The 15,981-nt window shown below is 40.1% G+C and overlaps 1 protein-coding gene and 1 long non-coding RNA gene across 5 annotated transcripts in view; one reads left to right on the forward strand and one right to left on the reverse strand.

The window, feature by feature from the left end:
- LOC136266842 (uncharacterized) overlaps nt 1-13,484 on the forward strand; it is a 31,501-nt gene extending 18,017 nt beyond the window's left edge. The window contains exons 1-4 of one of the 4 annotated variants that reach the window (XR_010706316.1): nt 6,973-7,173; nt 9,692-9,813; nt 12,353-12,729; nt 13,274-13,484. This is a non-coding gene — a long non-coding RNA (uncharacterized lncRNA). The other 3 variants (XR_010706315.1, XR_010706317.1, XR_010706314.1) reach the window with 3 other exon arrangements.
- Nucleotides 515-6,379, reverse strand: LOC136266837 (uncharacterized). Its single transcript, XM_066061858.1, has 5 exons — nt 6,219-6,379; nt 4,871-5,038; nt 4,510-4,668; nt 3,245-4,006; nt 515-1,814 (listed from the first exon to the last, which is right to left on the reverse strand). The coding sequence occupies exons 1-5, from the start codon at nt 6,232-6,234 to the stop codon at nt 661-663; spliced, it is 2,259 nt and encodes a 752-aa protein (XP_065917930.1). The 5' UTR covers nt 6,235-6,379; the 3' UTR covers nt 515-660.
- Nucleotides 13,485-15,981: the final 2,497 nt, after the last annotated feature.

Here is a 15,981-nt window from a genome sequence, read left to right on the forward strand (position 1 = left end):
CTGTAATAGTTATGAAGTAGATTTATAGAGCTACAATGCTTTTTTAATATGTTGTAAAAGGTATGTATTCAGTAGTATAAGAAACATTTTTAACAAGAAAATATTCATGAGTAATAATGACATAATGGCCAAATCTGCCCACCCGCATCCTTATTTGGATGTGACCAGGACCAGAAACCAGACAACAACTTGGATTGGCCTTACACAATTGCACCACAACAATGGATATATCCCTTAGTAATTGGGAAGCCATCCTCACTTTGCTATATATATGCATGCTATGCCCCATCTAGATATTTACAATGCGATCGGTAAATACCCACGATCATGATCATGTAGGCATGCACCATTTTAATTTAAAGTCACTTTAAAGTGGTTTGTTCAATGTACTGTACATGTAACATTTACGCCAAGAGCTGACCTTATTTTGTCACGAATTAAGAGATGATCATGAGCTCTGATGGACAGTACACAAGCTGCACCAAACTTACGCCCACTGAAAGAACGGTAATCATGAAGTTACATGAATGTATTTTGCTGAAACAAAATTAATGGTGTTAATGGTAATGTACAATAATGAAGTGCCAAACATGAGATCATACAGCAGAATGTGTACAGGTTTAAAATGATTGCTGCATTGTACACTATTTATACAAAGTGTTAAGTGTTACCCAAGAACCACACTTGCTTACGAAGTAGAGTTACTGGTGCAGGACACTGTTTAAAGCCTTCAACAGTATAGGCTTCAGATAATTTCTTATTCACCATAGTTAACATATTGAGCAAGTCTTGTTGCAGAGCGTTGTCCATGAAAACCTCACACAATTTGGAGATGTACCAGGAACCATATCGGGGGCTTCTCCAAGACTTATATCCTGGTGGAGAGGAATAGGCTAATAATAAATCAGTTTCACTTGGTAGAGAGTTACGCAGTGCATCTCCAAACACATCATTTCCATCTCTTTCTTCTAAGTGAACTGCTTTATCTACATTTTCTCCACGACAAGCTTGAACAAAGAACAATTTTGGTTTATTTACTAGTGATGGGCAGCAGTTCCCATTAAACAGTTTAGTAATATCACTCATTTTCACTAATTCTCCATCAGTACCATATATACTGTCACTACTACCATGACTGAGGATACAGCAGACAAAACTGTCAAAATTTGTGTGATCCTCTAGAGCAATTTTTGCTAACTGTTGATTGAGTTGAGATGCAGTGAGATTTCTGAAAACACACACATCATACCTAAGGTATCTCCACATGACACGAAGGTTCTTTTCATCAATTTCTGAGCCTCCCCGAACTGGCAATGCTTCAACAGCAGGATAAACTGAATGAAATTCATAATTGTTGATGATCACAGCTTTACCGTGGGGTCTGCATTTCATTTCATACCTCTCTGCTACTACTCTTGATTCACCCTGCGCTAAAACTTCCTCCACCTGTGCTATACAATGCTGAATGATTCGCTCACTATCACATTCATTTTGTTGCTTCTGCTGCTCTATCTGTTCTAGTTTGTCCATTAGGTCCTTGATTATATTATTCTTATTGGCTAGTTCCATTTGTAGTTGTTTGTTGTGTTCATGTTCACTATTGTGAGAAGCCTCTGTTCTTAGATAGTCTGTCTGCAAAGAGCATTTTTTATAGCAAGCCACTGCATGGACTGTTTGTGACTCATATTGGTCATCATCTACTACTTGAGTGGGCTGGGAACACTGCCGGGATTCACTATTTCTCTGGAGCCCTGACTGAATTGTATTCATACTAGGGGTAGGTTGGACCAGGTTGGGCTGAGACATTGGCTGGGCTAGTAACAGAAGAAAAACCGTCATACAACTTTTCCCATAATTTCACATAACACACAATATATACACGTACCAGTAATGTAAGGCACAGAGCTTGCTATATAACAACAGAAAAAGTATAGCCATCATTTAGGGCCCTACCTTTATATATATAGTACTTTAATTAAATGCAAGCAAAAGGAATTTTTAATTAGGGTTCATAGAAATAAAACAGGGAGGTCGCCTACACCTGCAGATATACTAGTGCTAAGCAGTTTTGATAACTCATAGATGGTACGATCTTGTTACTTGATATTGTGGTATAACTATTAGGGATGCAACAATACAGGTAAACTCCACATTGTGTATTGTTTTCATATTTCAATATATTGATGTATTGCAACATTTGAATACGATGTTGAAATGTGGTATAAAGTGAATGTTGCAATAGTCCATATCTGTATGCTGAGATACAGCAGACAGTATACCCACAGGTCAAGCAACCATCATCAAACGCATTTACAAGTAGCTAGGCTAGTAGTACTGTATTATCAGTGCTATATGTTCAGGGTATAACTTCTGGTCATCAATAAATCAATTATTACTTTCTGGTGCCTTTGATGCTGGGTAGTTATCCACAAACCACAGCTCTGCAGTATATTACAATACAGCAATGACAATATTGTATTGTATTGTGGTAGAAAATATTGCAATATATCAATATAATATTGTTGCATCCCTAATAACTATATTACCAGTATGCCATAGTTACATATCATTTACTACTAGATTGAGATACAAAAGTGGTTTCTAAACACTTTTACTCAAGATAGAATTGTGCTGGCAAACTGACTGCAGTATACTATTGTATACCAGTCCACATACTTTCATATGTGCACTATTCATACAAATATTAGGCTGTCTTTTTTTTAAATGCATGGTATTGTGGTGCTAAGAAATTAGACAGTATCATAAACAGACACCGCAGTAGATACCCAGTATATTGCTCAGTACTAAGATTATACTAGTGGACATTTAATCCCAAATTCTACTTGTTTGTTTAGCTTGTATATAATTTGAATTTAGTATGAGAAGCACCACTGAAATCAATACAGACAATATATGGACAATTCCCATTATAAATGTGAGGGAAGCGATCATGAGAATTAACTCCTTACACTGTCGATGAAAAGAAATGGGGCATAAAGGAGAACAGCATACATTGTACGTACTGTGGCATGCCAAAAAGCACTTGTCAGGCTAAAGCAGCATCTAACAGTGAAATTAAGTCAGTCAGCAGAAAATAATAAGCTAGGAGCCTATTGAAAGCATTTTGGGTTGCATTGAAGGCACTTTCAACTTGTGCTACTCTCAATTATACAATCAAATATACTACTGATATTGGTACAGCACCAGTGTTGATAACAATGTACATATTATCATACTAACTTACTAGGGCCACAGAATTCTGGGTTAAAGGGTGGTGGGAGTGGCTGCACTTGTGACTCCACGAACGATGATTGTGGGTATTGTTCCACATATGATGATTGTGGGTGTGGCTCCATAGACGATGACTGTGGATGTGGTTCCACATATGATGATTGTGGGTGTGACTCCACGTAGAATTGTGGTTGTGACTCCATGTACAATGATTGTGGGTGTAGCTCCACATATGATGATTGTTGATGTGGCTCCACATACGATGATTGTGGGTGTGGCTCCCCAAATGGTACATGTGGCTTCACATATGATGATTGTTCATGTGGCCCAACATACAATGATTGTGGACGCCCATTTGAATACTGTGAGTGTGACTCTCCAAATTGTGGGTGTGGCTCCACATATGAAGGATGTAGCTGTGTCAGTGGCTCACTATGTGACAGTGATGGCCCATTTACATAAGTGATGGTATAGTCATCAATTAGCTTGCATAGGTCTATCCGATCAATAGATTGCAAACAGCCTCGTAGGTAGTCCAAGTTGTCAGCAGTAATAAGCGTTCGTTGTTCAAAGAATTTAAATAAAACTGTTCCACTGAAATTGATCTTGTTCTGCACACCAGCTGAAAGTGCTTCTTGTGAAATGTAACATAAATCATTCACTTCTTCTGTGCTCAGTGACTTTGATATTCTTCTTAACAACTGACGATAATTGTTATGAAGTGGTGCAGCATTTCCCTGTCGATACCGTATCATACCAGATAGCTGAAAGCTTGCTATAAGAAAAGAGACTATGTAACATCACTATATTGTATAAAATGTATATTCAGCATGTGTGTGTGTGTGTGTGTGCGTGCGTGCGTGCGTGCATAGGCTTGTGTGCTACTCGTAGTGGGCCTACCACTCTGGTGGTATGGCTAATGGTAGCAGCTCTGGCACTGATCATGTGATGGGGTGCTCTTGTAAGACAACAATAGAGTTAATACTATGCGCATATTGCATCTAAGAAGAGACCCAGGTCTCTGCTATTATCCCCCCTTCTTGGGAATCTCTTCATTCATCTAGCCTAAACATATCTTACGGTGAGTGTCTCCCATGGAGGGTGTCTCCCATAGAGGGTGGGAGATAAGAAACTAGGACAGGCAGTCAAGAAGTGTGTGCATGCAGTGGGGTGCGTGCGTGTGCAGTGTGTGTGTGTGTGTGTGTGTGTGTGTGTGTGTGTGTGTGTGTGTGTGTGTGTGTGTATGTGTGTGTGTGTGTGTGCATCCAACATCCAAACCTAGTGAAGATTCTTGAGGGACAAGTAGTGGATTATGAATGGCATTAGATCTTTCTGGGTCATCATTAGATATCTGCACAGGTACAGTGTACTTTTGTTTACGTAAATCATTGGATAAAGTCTGCTGAAACTGGTTTGCAAAGGTTGACTGAGACTGAGCTATAAAACAGAACATCAATATTTCTAATACAGTGATAATATCAAGGTTACACACAAGACAAGACATAAACTTGAAATTGAAACGTAAAATAGTATTTGTCAACATGAAAGATTTATAGCTATAGCATTATGACAAATTTCTACTTTAAATACTTTAGGTAACAGTATGTAATATAGAAAGTACAAACTTATTAGTATGTACCATGGTTTGTCCCTTGACCATACTGTAGTATCTCACAACCGACTCTTTGGCTGGTGTCTCTGATACCAGCAGCTAGGTGACCTAAGTTCGGTGTGTAATCATTGACATCAGGTGAAGCAGATGGAACTGTCTCCATGCTGTGACTGGAACAAGCTCCGGGTGAGAATGCTGCAATTAATAAACACATAAACCAGCACAGCCATTTGAAGCAAAAAAAATGAGAAGGGAGAATTATAACTCTTATATTGGCATGCAATTAGGCTTATCAAAATGACAAGCAAATTGGGCTGGAAACTCAAAATGAATCCCCAAAATTTTCCGTCACACATGATGTTTCAAGTCAGAGGGTGTTATTCCAACAGTCAGTGTGACAGCTGGCTCTGCACAGGTCCCTAGTGGGATCAGTCTGATCATTGCAACATATACTTGTCTATTGACCATGGTACAGTTGTAGATTATGTCATGCTGGTTATCAGTGTGACAACTCAAGAAGCTAGTTTAGTACATGGAGAAAATCTCTCCTGTGTGAAATACATGTACAATTACAATTTTGCACTCTGATCGTTGTCCTTGGCAGTCATAGTGTAAGCCAACAGCCAAACAACAGATTTAGTGGCCAAGCACTGTTAGTAGTGAGTAAAAATGGATATTTCATTACAATGAACATAAGATGAGAACGACACATATTAGCAGAGATGCCAACCTCTGAACAATTTTAGGAGTGAGACCTCAAACACTACTGGCAATGTGGAACAGATTCAAGTGCAGCTCCAGGATTTTTAGTAGTGAAGACCAAAAAAAAAAAAAAAAAAAAAGGTCGTCGCATGTTCTAAGAACAAAAATAAGCACAGGTCTGCCCAATTTTAAGCACAGGGCTAATTACGAAGTAGATCAGGCGTGAGAAATGTATGAGAACTAAACTGAAAGAGTGAGAAACAGAGGGTTAGGCGTGAGATTACTAGCCAAAGAGTGAGACTCACGCCTAATGCGTGAGAGTTGGCATGTCTGATATTAGTCATTAATTCTTCCATTCAGAACACTTCAACTTTGAATAAGGATTATCGGTATAGGACTACCCTTGATATATATGTTGTGTGTATGTAGGTAGGTAGATGACGGATTCCATTGTACATGGGCATTAATTGAAGCAAACGATGTTATCGTTTGGTTTTACATCACAAATGTTTACACTGTAATCATTTCAATAAACAAGAAAATTGTGGCAAGAAAATTATATATTACATCACTATAATAAGTCATTATTGTACCATCACATCACAAAGTTGAAAGTATAACGGGAAGGAAATAACTAATCGGATCAATTTATACTTCAGTCAATGTATCGTACCTTCACCAGAAGACATAGCGACAGGTAAATAGACGAACTGCCGAAAACTGTAAGGTTTACTTGACCAAAGCGATCACAGCCAAGATGGCACTCCAGCAATCTTTGTTGTGGCAGGTTGTGGTTTTCACTGGAAATTCCCTGCTGTACGTAATAAGAAAAGGCAAACTAGAGGCGCCCTATTAACCGTGCATGCCGTTCCGGGTATTGGGCTAATGGAGCAGCCCGAGCCACCCAATTTTTGATTCAGAAGGTTGCTATTGATGTGCAACGTGGCAATGTTGCTTCTGTAATGGCTAGCTACAATTCCTTCATCACAGGATTGGACAGAGACTGCTTACTGCTAGCTATAACCAACTTGGCTATAACACCACCACTATGATTGCGGCCGGACAATTAACTAAAGCCATTGTACAATAGGGCCTAATCAGCCTCGGCTGTCTGCCCTCAACTCGTCTGCCCTATTATTCTTACAATTTTTTTTTTTTTAAATTCTTCAACCCAAGTAGGCGACATCATGAGACGCGCTTAGATATGGTTTAAAATTGCTGCATGGAGTAGAATTGTCGAAGGGCTAACACGGAGAATAACTTGACTCTAGCCAGCTTCAAAAAGATTCCCCGGCCATAGCTAGTTCCCATACATGCCGGCACTAGCCAAGGGGGTGTCATGTCGGCTCACGCTGTAGGTAGATCTGCGACCGCGGTCAAAGTCTTGACCGGGGAAAATTTCACCTTGACCCTTGACTTGCAGCGTTTATCGTTTTTGACCTGTGACTTTAGCGTTTCTTGTCGAACTTTTGACCTACACTTATTTCTCTATTTTCCTATACGCACCTGCGCTTGTAACCTAGTATAATATTTTCTTAGTGCGTGCTACCAGCAGCTGGGAGAGAAAAATCATTATAATTACGGCGAAATGCGCTGTTGGAGCATCTTCTTGGAGATCCTTACTTCTTGTGAGTTACGTATAATCCCGTAAACTTGATAATAGCTACGTATAGTTTGGGAAAAAAATAGTTTTAGATTGTGGGTTTCGAACCTTCCGTATCGTCTTGACCCTTGACCCACTGTAAGAGCTATTTAGTGGCCTTGACCGTTGACTTAGAGTTTGACCGCGGTCGCAGATCTACCTACAGCAAGAGCCTGAGTGACACCCCCTTGCTAGCTTAGTCTGGCGCTGCCGACCCTTTTACGCCGCTCGCTTTTTGATTTTTTTTTTTTAAATAATTTTTTTTTTATTCCGACCCTAATGGCACTCCCATCCTCCCCGATCTCTAGCTAGAAGTTAAACCTAATTTAATTTATAAAAGACAAAAAGCAGCTAAACCTACAGAGCCTACACAGACCTACAAAAACACCGCATGGACCGCCAGCATACACACAGCAAAACCCCCGGACAGGGGCCTTAAGAAGAAAGCCCTACGGACTACTGACCAAACTGCTGGGAGTGGGAGCATGAAACAGAGTTCAACTCCCACAAAGGACTGCCAGGCAACAGGCTAAATAGATGTCTCACATTAACTTGATTTGCAACAAAGCAAATCGACTACTAGGATTTCTACGCAGAAACCTCCATCATTGTCCACCTCACTTAAAAGAGCGTGCTTATAAACAGATTGTTTTACCAACTATTGAGTATTGTTCTGCTATATGGGATCCATACCAGCAAACATCCATCCATAAGCTAGAAATGCTACAGCATCGTGCTGCACGGTTTGTATTAAACAAACCTTGGAGGAGGAACCACAGAGACAGTATAACCGGCATGCTAATGACGTTGAAATAGCCATCGCTTGAGAATCGTAGAAGACATTCACGTTTAATTCTGCTATTTAAGTTCGTAAGCAAGTTGATACATATTCCTACCCAGTATTTGCCAGTGCCATCCCCCTTAACAACTACCAGGGCTAACCACGATCAAAAGTTTATGCAACAGTATGCCAGAACGGACTGATATCTTTATTCATTTCTGCCAAGGACAATCCCTGACTGGAATAACTTGACTATTGAGAATTTAAGTAATTGTAATCTAGATTTTTTTTAAGGATTATTTATCTAGTTAATCACTTACATGACCTTTTTTTTGTACATTAGCGTTATACCCTTGATGGGTTTTGCTAATCAATAAATAAATAAATAAAAATAAATGTAAAAATTTTGATTAGTCGGGCGGCGCTCACTCACTTTTACAGCGAGTGCCGCCCAACTAATCAAAAAGTGAGCAGAGTAAAAGGGTCGGCAGCGCCAGACTAGCACTAGCTTAGGCTAGCTATGGTTAGTCTCGCGTAGCCAGACCCTTTTCTTTCTTTTGTGTGGGGGCGGGGAAAGAAAAGGGTCTGGTGAACATAGTATAGCATCGTCGTTGGGCTATCCCGAGATTGTGGGGATTCTACTGCGCAGCTTCCGGATTGTTGTTTGGTGCAAATGACGTGATCTACTGCATTTGCGTCCTGTTACCATAGATATTTCAGTAGTAGCTATGGTAACAGGATGCAAATGATGCAAATATTAGCAAATCACATCATTCGTGCCAATCGACAATCCGGAAGCTGCGCAGTAGAATCCCCACAATCTTGGGATAGCCCAACGACGATGCTATGCTATGTTCACCAGACCCTTTTCTTTCCCGCCCCCACACAAAAGAAAGAAAAGGGTCTGGCTACGCGAGACTAAGTTATGGTGCCTTTCTTATATACTGTACGCAAGGAAATTTTGACGTGAGAAAAATTTGACAAATTCAGACTTCAGCAGATTTGACAAATAAAAATGTTGACGAAAATCAAGAAATTGTAGGCAAAACCTGTACTTTTAAGGGCGCTTATAAACATTTGACGAATTTAAATTTGACGAATTAAGCCGATTCGTTAAATTTTTTTGACGTCAAAATTTCCTTGCATACGGTACATTTGAATTTAAACTCGTTTACGGTAAGCATCTGGAGGTGCATATGAACTTGACATTCAGTTGTAGTCTCGTGCCCAGACCGCTTTTTTTTTTCTTTTTGTGTGGGGCGGAGAAAAATAGGTTTTTTTCTCCGCCCCCACACAAAAAGAAAAAAAAAACCAGTCTGGGCACGAGACTACTTCAGTTGTGAGTTGCAGCCATGGTACTTGGCAGCAGGGCCGCCCACGGGGGGGAACTGGGGTATTTTGTCCCGGGCCCCAGCCTGAAAGGGGCCGCAGGAGGCCCCACGAAGGGCCCCTGAATGGGTTTCGTTATGTAGACATCCTACGGATCACGTGATTACTATTTTAACCACAATATGACGTTATACCAGAAACTTTTACTTTATGCATATACTTGTGCCACGTGCACGAAACTATTGTAACGGGCTGGGGGCCCCGCTACCGCGCAAGGACTGGACCACGCATTTCCTTCACTACGATTCTTATTAACGCATCTCAATTCACATGAACATCTCCACGCATGCGTACAGAACACAACACATGACATACACTATAGTGATATACACAGGTTCTCTAACTCTATTACACTATCATGCTCCATGGAGTGACCTAGTCAGTGGTGTTGCTAGGACTGCTGCTCAGACGTAAACACGTGACTGTAACTGGTGATTAATGACAAAGACCATCAAGGTGAGATTTCACACACACAGTACCTGAATCAATGCATCAATCAGAGCACCAGTCACTATTTAATCTCTCTGTACTTTGTTACATTGTAAGTACACAAGTATTAATCCGTGGAGGCTAGACACCTGAGCTCCTGCAAACATTGACAACAGTGGTTTCTGTTGCTGGCAGGCTGCTGTATTTTGGCACGCTCAGTTATTATAGGTTTAAACAAATACCACCTCTCGTGTGTAAGAGTCCGACTATAATGAAGGACACTATAATAGTAAATTGTGCATTGTAATACTACTTGTACTCCCCAAACCCCATTGCACTTCATGCACCATCAACATCCACAGACATCTTGCATATCACTCCTTGTTGCATTTTTGATTTCTTGAACTTAGTGTTTGACACATTTGAAGGTGTTTTCATCTAAATCATAGCTATAGACCATGTGTGATGTTGGGTGTAGACCATGTGTGATGTTGGGTGTAGACCATGTGTGATGTTGGGTGTAGTCCTGTGAAAAGTTGCTACGTCTTCAGATTTCATGCTATTTTTACAAGGAAATAATAGTATTGAGCTACAAGCATTCTAATACAATAACTGTCCTTAAGCAAAATGTCTCACCATATGTTGTGTACTTTTTCCTTGTAACTTACTTCATAGTAACAATACTCTATCTTTCAATACCATTCCTTCATATTAAAGTTTTAAGTCTAGGGATTAAATTTGCTGTCAGACCTTCAGTGCTAGTCACTGTAAAGTGTTATAATAAATACTTAAGGTTTAAGGAAGAAAATCCATCCCTCCTAGAGGAAGACCGAGTGTGGCCCTGACTAGACATTGGGTGACCTGCAGTTCGAATCCTGGGGTTGGAGGGATTTTTTTCCTTACTTTGACCCCTTTTTTGTTACACCTTATCGGTCTTTAAGTCAGTCACCAAGTCAAGTCAATAAGTCTAAGTACTTGAAATTAGGTTAGGTAATCCTAAAGCTGCAGCACATGTTGCTGTCAGACCTTCAGTGCTGGTCACTGTAAACTGTTAATAATAAATTTTGCGTTGGATTTCAGAGTGCAGTAGTGCCACATTACAGGAATTTGAATGCTTTGTAGACATTTAGTGATGCACCGATTAATCGGTAAATAATCGGAAATCAGTTTATCAGCCATATTTCAGCAATATCGGTATCGGTAATTATTAGTAGATTATTTAGCCGATTAATTTTACTGGCCTTTATGGTATTGTTTTCATAAAAATAAGACAAAAACGAAGTTTAAAAGTGGCAAGTTTACAAAATATGTGTGAAATTTTGGTAAACATAAACATCGGATTGGTTATCGGTATCGGCCATTATATGATTTTCAATATCGGCTAATCGGATAGTTGGCAAAATCTCTTATCGGTGCATCACTATAGACATTATACTTCCCCATGAAAATGTGGAGACCATGCAACCTTCACTTTGATTTGAAAAACTAATTTAATTTCCTTCTAAACACATGCAGGTTAGTCAAACTGCTGTTCCATACTCTCACATGATTTAAGCTTTAATTTACCAATTCACTATTTCTGCTAATTCTCTTTTCTGTTGGTGTGTATGTATGGGTCTATATGTGTATGTGTGTATGTATATGAATTGAGTGTTTAATTTTTGTGTATTTCGATGTATATTTGTAAAGATTTAGTGGAAGCTAATTAAAATCTATATGACAGAAGCGGCCATCAAACTGCTTAGGGAACCTGAGATTATGACATCGTAAATTTTGATATAGGCATCTGGTGAGAGTTAACAAGGGGAAAATTCCTGGGGGATTTTAGTGATGTGGAGACTCCTAAAATTGATAATCAGGGCACTGGTCCATGGCCTCTTTTGAAATATAACTTTAAAATTAGCACACATGGATCCACCTTGATAATCAGGGCACTTGTCCATGGTCCTATATGTATTAGTGTAGACCTCTTAAATCAGAACATGGACACCTTGATAACACTACAGTATTTTTTAATCTCAAGGCATGTATATTATTAGTGCCTCTGGTGGAGACAGGTTGCACTAAACCAGACACCTTCTGCAGAAGTGGGATGGCCATCTAGAGAAGTTACAGCAGGGAGACTGCCCTGCCACAGTGGGGGACCTATCCACACATAGTCAGTTCTGGATTTACTAAGCCTTTACTCTTTACACTATCACCCGTTCCCATATACTCTTGTCTGGGAATCAACCCTGCTATGTAATGTGGTTTTAACTAATAATTTAAAGCAGCTTTAATACCTTTGGACCAAATTATAGGTGAATTATATATTATTTGTGCAGAATTGAATTGATTGTGCAATGGTTACCAGCATTTAACATGTTGGAGATGTCATGTCTGATAGTATAAAACTTGTCTTTGAATGGTTTGGGCAGTAGTCGACTGGTTGGCCAGTCTGTTTGCCTGCTGATGCCATGTATCTTCTGATCTCGGGGTCTAGATTTGGGTTTAAATTTATTACTGTTATTACCATTGGTGTGTCTGTACATTCTAGCAAAATTGTGTTTTACATTTTTGCACCTAGGTCTTTCATAATCTCCTTGGGTTCACTGTGTGAGACCGTGGGGATAAAGGATAGTCCACGTGTCAGAAGGAGCTTCTGGTCTCTATCCAATTGTAGGTTTGAAAAGTTAGCAATGTTACCCTCAGCACAGGCGAGGCAATCTGTTATGGTGCATTTGTGGCAATCATGTGGTCCAGCTTTTCTTCAATCTCTCAAGGATTTTCTGGGACCAATGATGGTATCAGTGCTGTCAGACAGACTGGATAGCTGGGTGCAACCCAATGGGACCTGTGAGGGGTCGAGTGCTGTGCCAGTGTAAGGTGGTTGTGTCGTGTTATCACCAGAGATGCCACTCCTCAGACTGTTCTGGAGGCAGGTGGTTTCATTCAATGGATCAGGTGAGAGTTTGTGTGTCATGTATTGGGTCATCCAGCTTTTTGATTTGACTACAAGGTCTATAATTCTTTCTATGGAATAGGCCATTGTGTTCAGTTGTCTGTATACATCTAACACGTATAATTATACAGTAGGGATGCCACGATAGTTGTGACATATGACATGTCGTGACATAAAGCTCCATGATATGATATGACATAGGCTTCTTCATGTCATGACATAAATATCTCCTAATAATGCACACTTTTCCATTCATTTTCAAATTTGATGCAATAAATATGAGAAAATTGCCACGTAGTTGACAAATAAGTATGAGCAATGTTAGTTGTTGATGTCATAGTTAATATTGTTGATGTTTAAGTTGATATTTTTGCATGTTTGAATTAAAATAGTTATACAGTTTCATAAGCAACTTCAGTTGTGAAACTTTAAGGATCACTTATGTCGTGACATAAACCTCTATGACATGTGACATAAAAATTCCTGTGTTGTGGCATCCCTATTACACAGATCAGTTTAATGTGACTATTGACTGTCTTTCCATAGTGACTGTATGAAGGGGATCATAGACAACCTGTAGGTCTATGTGGATGGATCCATCAAGGCATCAAGTCAGTGAACAATCTGCAGACATTGGTTATTATTTCTATGTGTGGTGATGTTAAGATGTGTAGACAGGCAGTCATTTCTGATGTAAATGTCATACAAAGCTTGGAGCATGTTTGTACAAATTTGTTTAAGAATGTGGTTAAATTTAGAGTGGCATTTGCCAGTGTGGGGGGTGACAGGTCATCGGTCCAGCTTTGGTTATTGCTCTCGACCATAGAGGGTGCTCCAGTGTGGGGCAAGCCCTCGATAACCTTGCTCACCCTGGTGGGTTGTGTGGTGAATTGTATGGAGAACAGATCAGCTGATGACATGTGGGCAATAGTTCTCTCAACCATGTCAACTTCTGGGGTAGATGAAAGATGAAGATATCATTGTTTGAAGGAGAAGTGGTGACTGGATCGTCGATGGTCACCACCAGTACCACTACGCGTTTCAGCAAAAATGCCTCATCAGGTGGCCTCCCCTGCATCAGGGGATTGGCGGTGGAGTTCAGCGGGGTCCCCATTACTTGTCCAGAGTTAGTATCCTGGGGTTCAACATCAATATGTTGGACCTGTTTGTCCAGGAGCAAGTCATCTCTGCCTAGGTTTCTCTGTCTACTTGTTGCGTAGATGTGAGTCACCCTGAGTGGTGTCATTCTCATGTGCTCCTCCCTGTACAGATAATCATTGATGACATGGGGGCTAGAACCTGTCTTTGTCACATCAACTGGGCCTCACCAGAGATCACAGGTGTTGGCCCAGTCTCGTGAGTGATCTGAATGTACTGGGGAACTGCCATGACCAGTCGGGAAATGATGTTCTTCATACAAATCTTGCCAGGTTCGGCTAGCTCGTTCACCTGGGACACTTGATTGGCAAACATGTGCCACGGAGATAGTAGACAGTCACACAGATGTAGTATCACTTCAGGATAGGGTTAGTAGGGATGCTGTTACAGTCATCTGTTCTTGTCTAAGTTGCAATATCTAACCATCAGGAATCCATTGCAACACTAAATTAAGTACAAGGAAAATTTGACTAGGTCACACATTTATTATACTTAGCTTATCCACTGCTGACACAAGTTGTGTGCATACCTCTTAGGGGTGGGTGATACCTAACAATTTAATGCCGTGGTATTGATGCGCTTTAATACTAACAAGTACACGAAAAAATTGGGAATTTTCAACTAGAGTAGGGACCATAGCACATCGATAAAAAGTACTGAAACAAGTTGGAGTAGTCCATGATATTAAATCACTGTAAAACAATAAGAATTGTTATATCCCTACTGTGCTCAAGATACCATAACGGAAATGCACAGTAGGGATATAACACTTCTTATTGTTTTACAGTGATTTAATATCATGGACTACTCCAACTTGTTTCAGGACTTTTTATCGATGTGCTATGGTCCCTACTCTAGTTGAAAATTCCCAATTTTTTCGTGTACTTGTTTGTTAACTTTTTTTGTAAATAATTTTATTATGACTGGTGAACCCACGCATACCGCATCTGAAAAAGCACCGCGCGCCCCAGCTATATCAATTATCATGTGAAAAGTGAAGTATCCATTACGCTTCGTTGTCAGCTATGTTCAACTCGTTACACAGTATTTCGAATCAAGAACTGTTCGAAAAGCACCTCCACAATCCACGCATACCAAAAGAAATCGTGCCGTGCGCCCCAATCATATTAATTATTCTCTGAAAAGTGAAGTATACATTATGCTTCGCTGTCGGCTATGTTCAACCCATTATACAGCAGTACGAATCAAGAACTGTTTGAAAAGCACCTCTGCATATCAAAATAGCCACGATGAAAAATACGTACGATTTCCGTTTTGAAGGGAAGCCATCACGTGCTCACGCCAAATCGACACCTTTCCCTGTCAGCAAAGATGAATGGGACACAAAGGAGGACACTGGTAAGTCCATGAAGAATGCATTGTATGTACTGCGGTATGCCAAAAGGTACCTGTCAGGCCGAAGCGACGTTGAACAGTGAAAAAATCAAGCCCGTAGCTTTAGCCGTTATCGAGTTACGCTTGTCTGAAGGCATCAGTCAGTTACTTACTTACTTACTCAGTCAGTAGAAAATTCCGTCGAATAAATTTTTTTTAAAATTCCGTAGCAATTTGTTGAAAGCGTTTCGGGTCGATCTGAAAGCTTGTTTGGGCTTAGTTTTACCTCACCAATACTGCCTCATCGTCGTCAGGGAAAATTGAACCTGGTTTTTAGGTGATTTTATTTTGTGGGCCACGCCTACTGCTTTGTGGTCCCTACTATACAGTTACTATCGTACTGTATGATATAAGTACCTACACTTGCAAGCCAAGCTGTACAAAATGTTTACAAGGTAAAATGAGGCCATGGCAAACTTTGGCATTAATTTATCTGCATTGTCAATCTAAGCAAGAATTTTTATGTTGAAGTATCACTTATTCCAGGAATATGGTACTACTTGAACCCCTAATACCTGCTCTGAAAAGTAAGCAACTACAATGTATTTCATAGTATGGCACATTACATAATATAGTTACCACATACAACCATCCTGTGGTAGGTGCAACGGCCACTACAATACAAGTACAGTGAAACCCGGCCAATCAGGTCACTGTATGTTAAGGTCATGCACCTGTCTAAACTGGCCATTGAAAATGTC

Source organism: Dysidea avara, chromosome 9 (assembly GCF_963678975.1).
Source record: "Dysidea avara chromosome 9, odDysAvar1.4, whole genome shotgun sequence".
NCBI classification, from domain to species: domain Eukaryota; kingdom Metazoa; phylum Porifera; class Demospongiae; order Dictyoceratida; family Dysideidae; genus Dysidea; species Dysidea avara.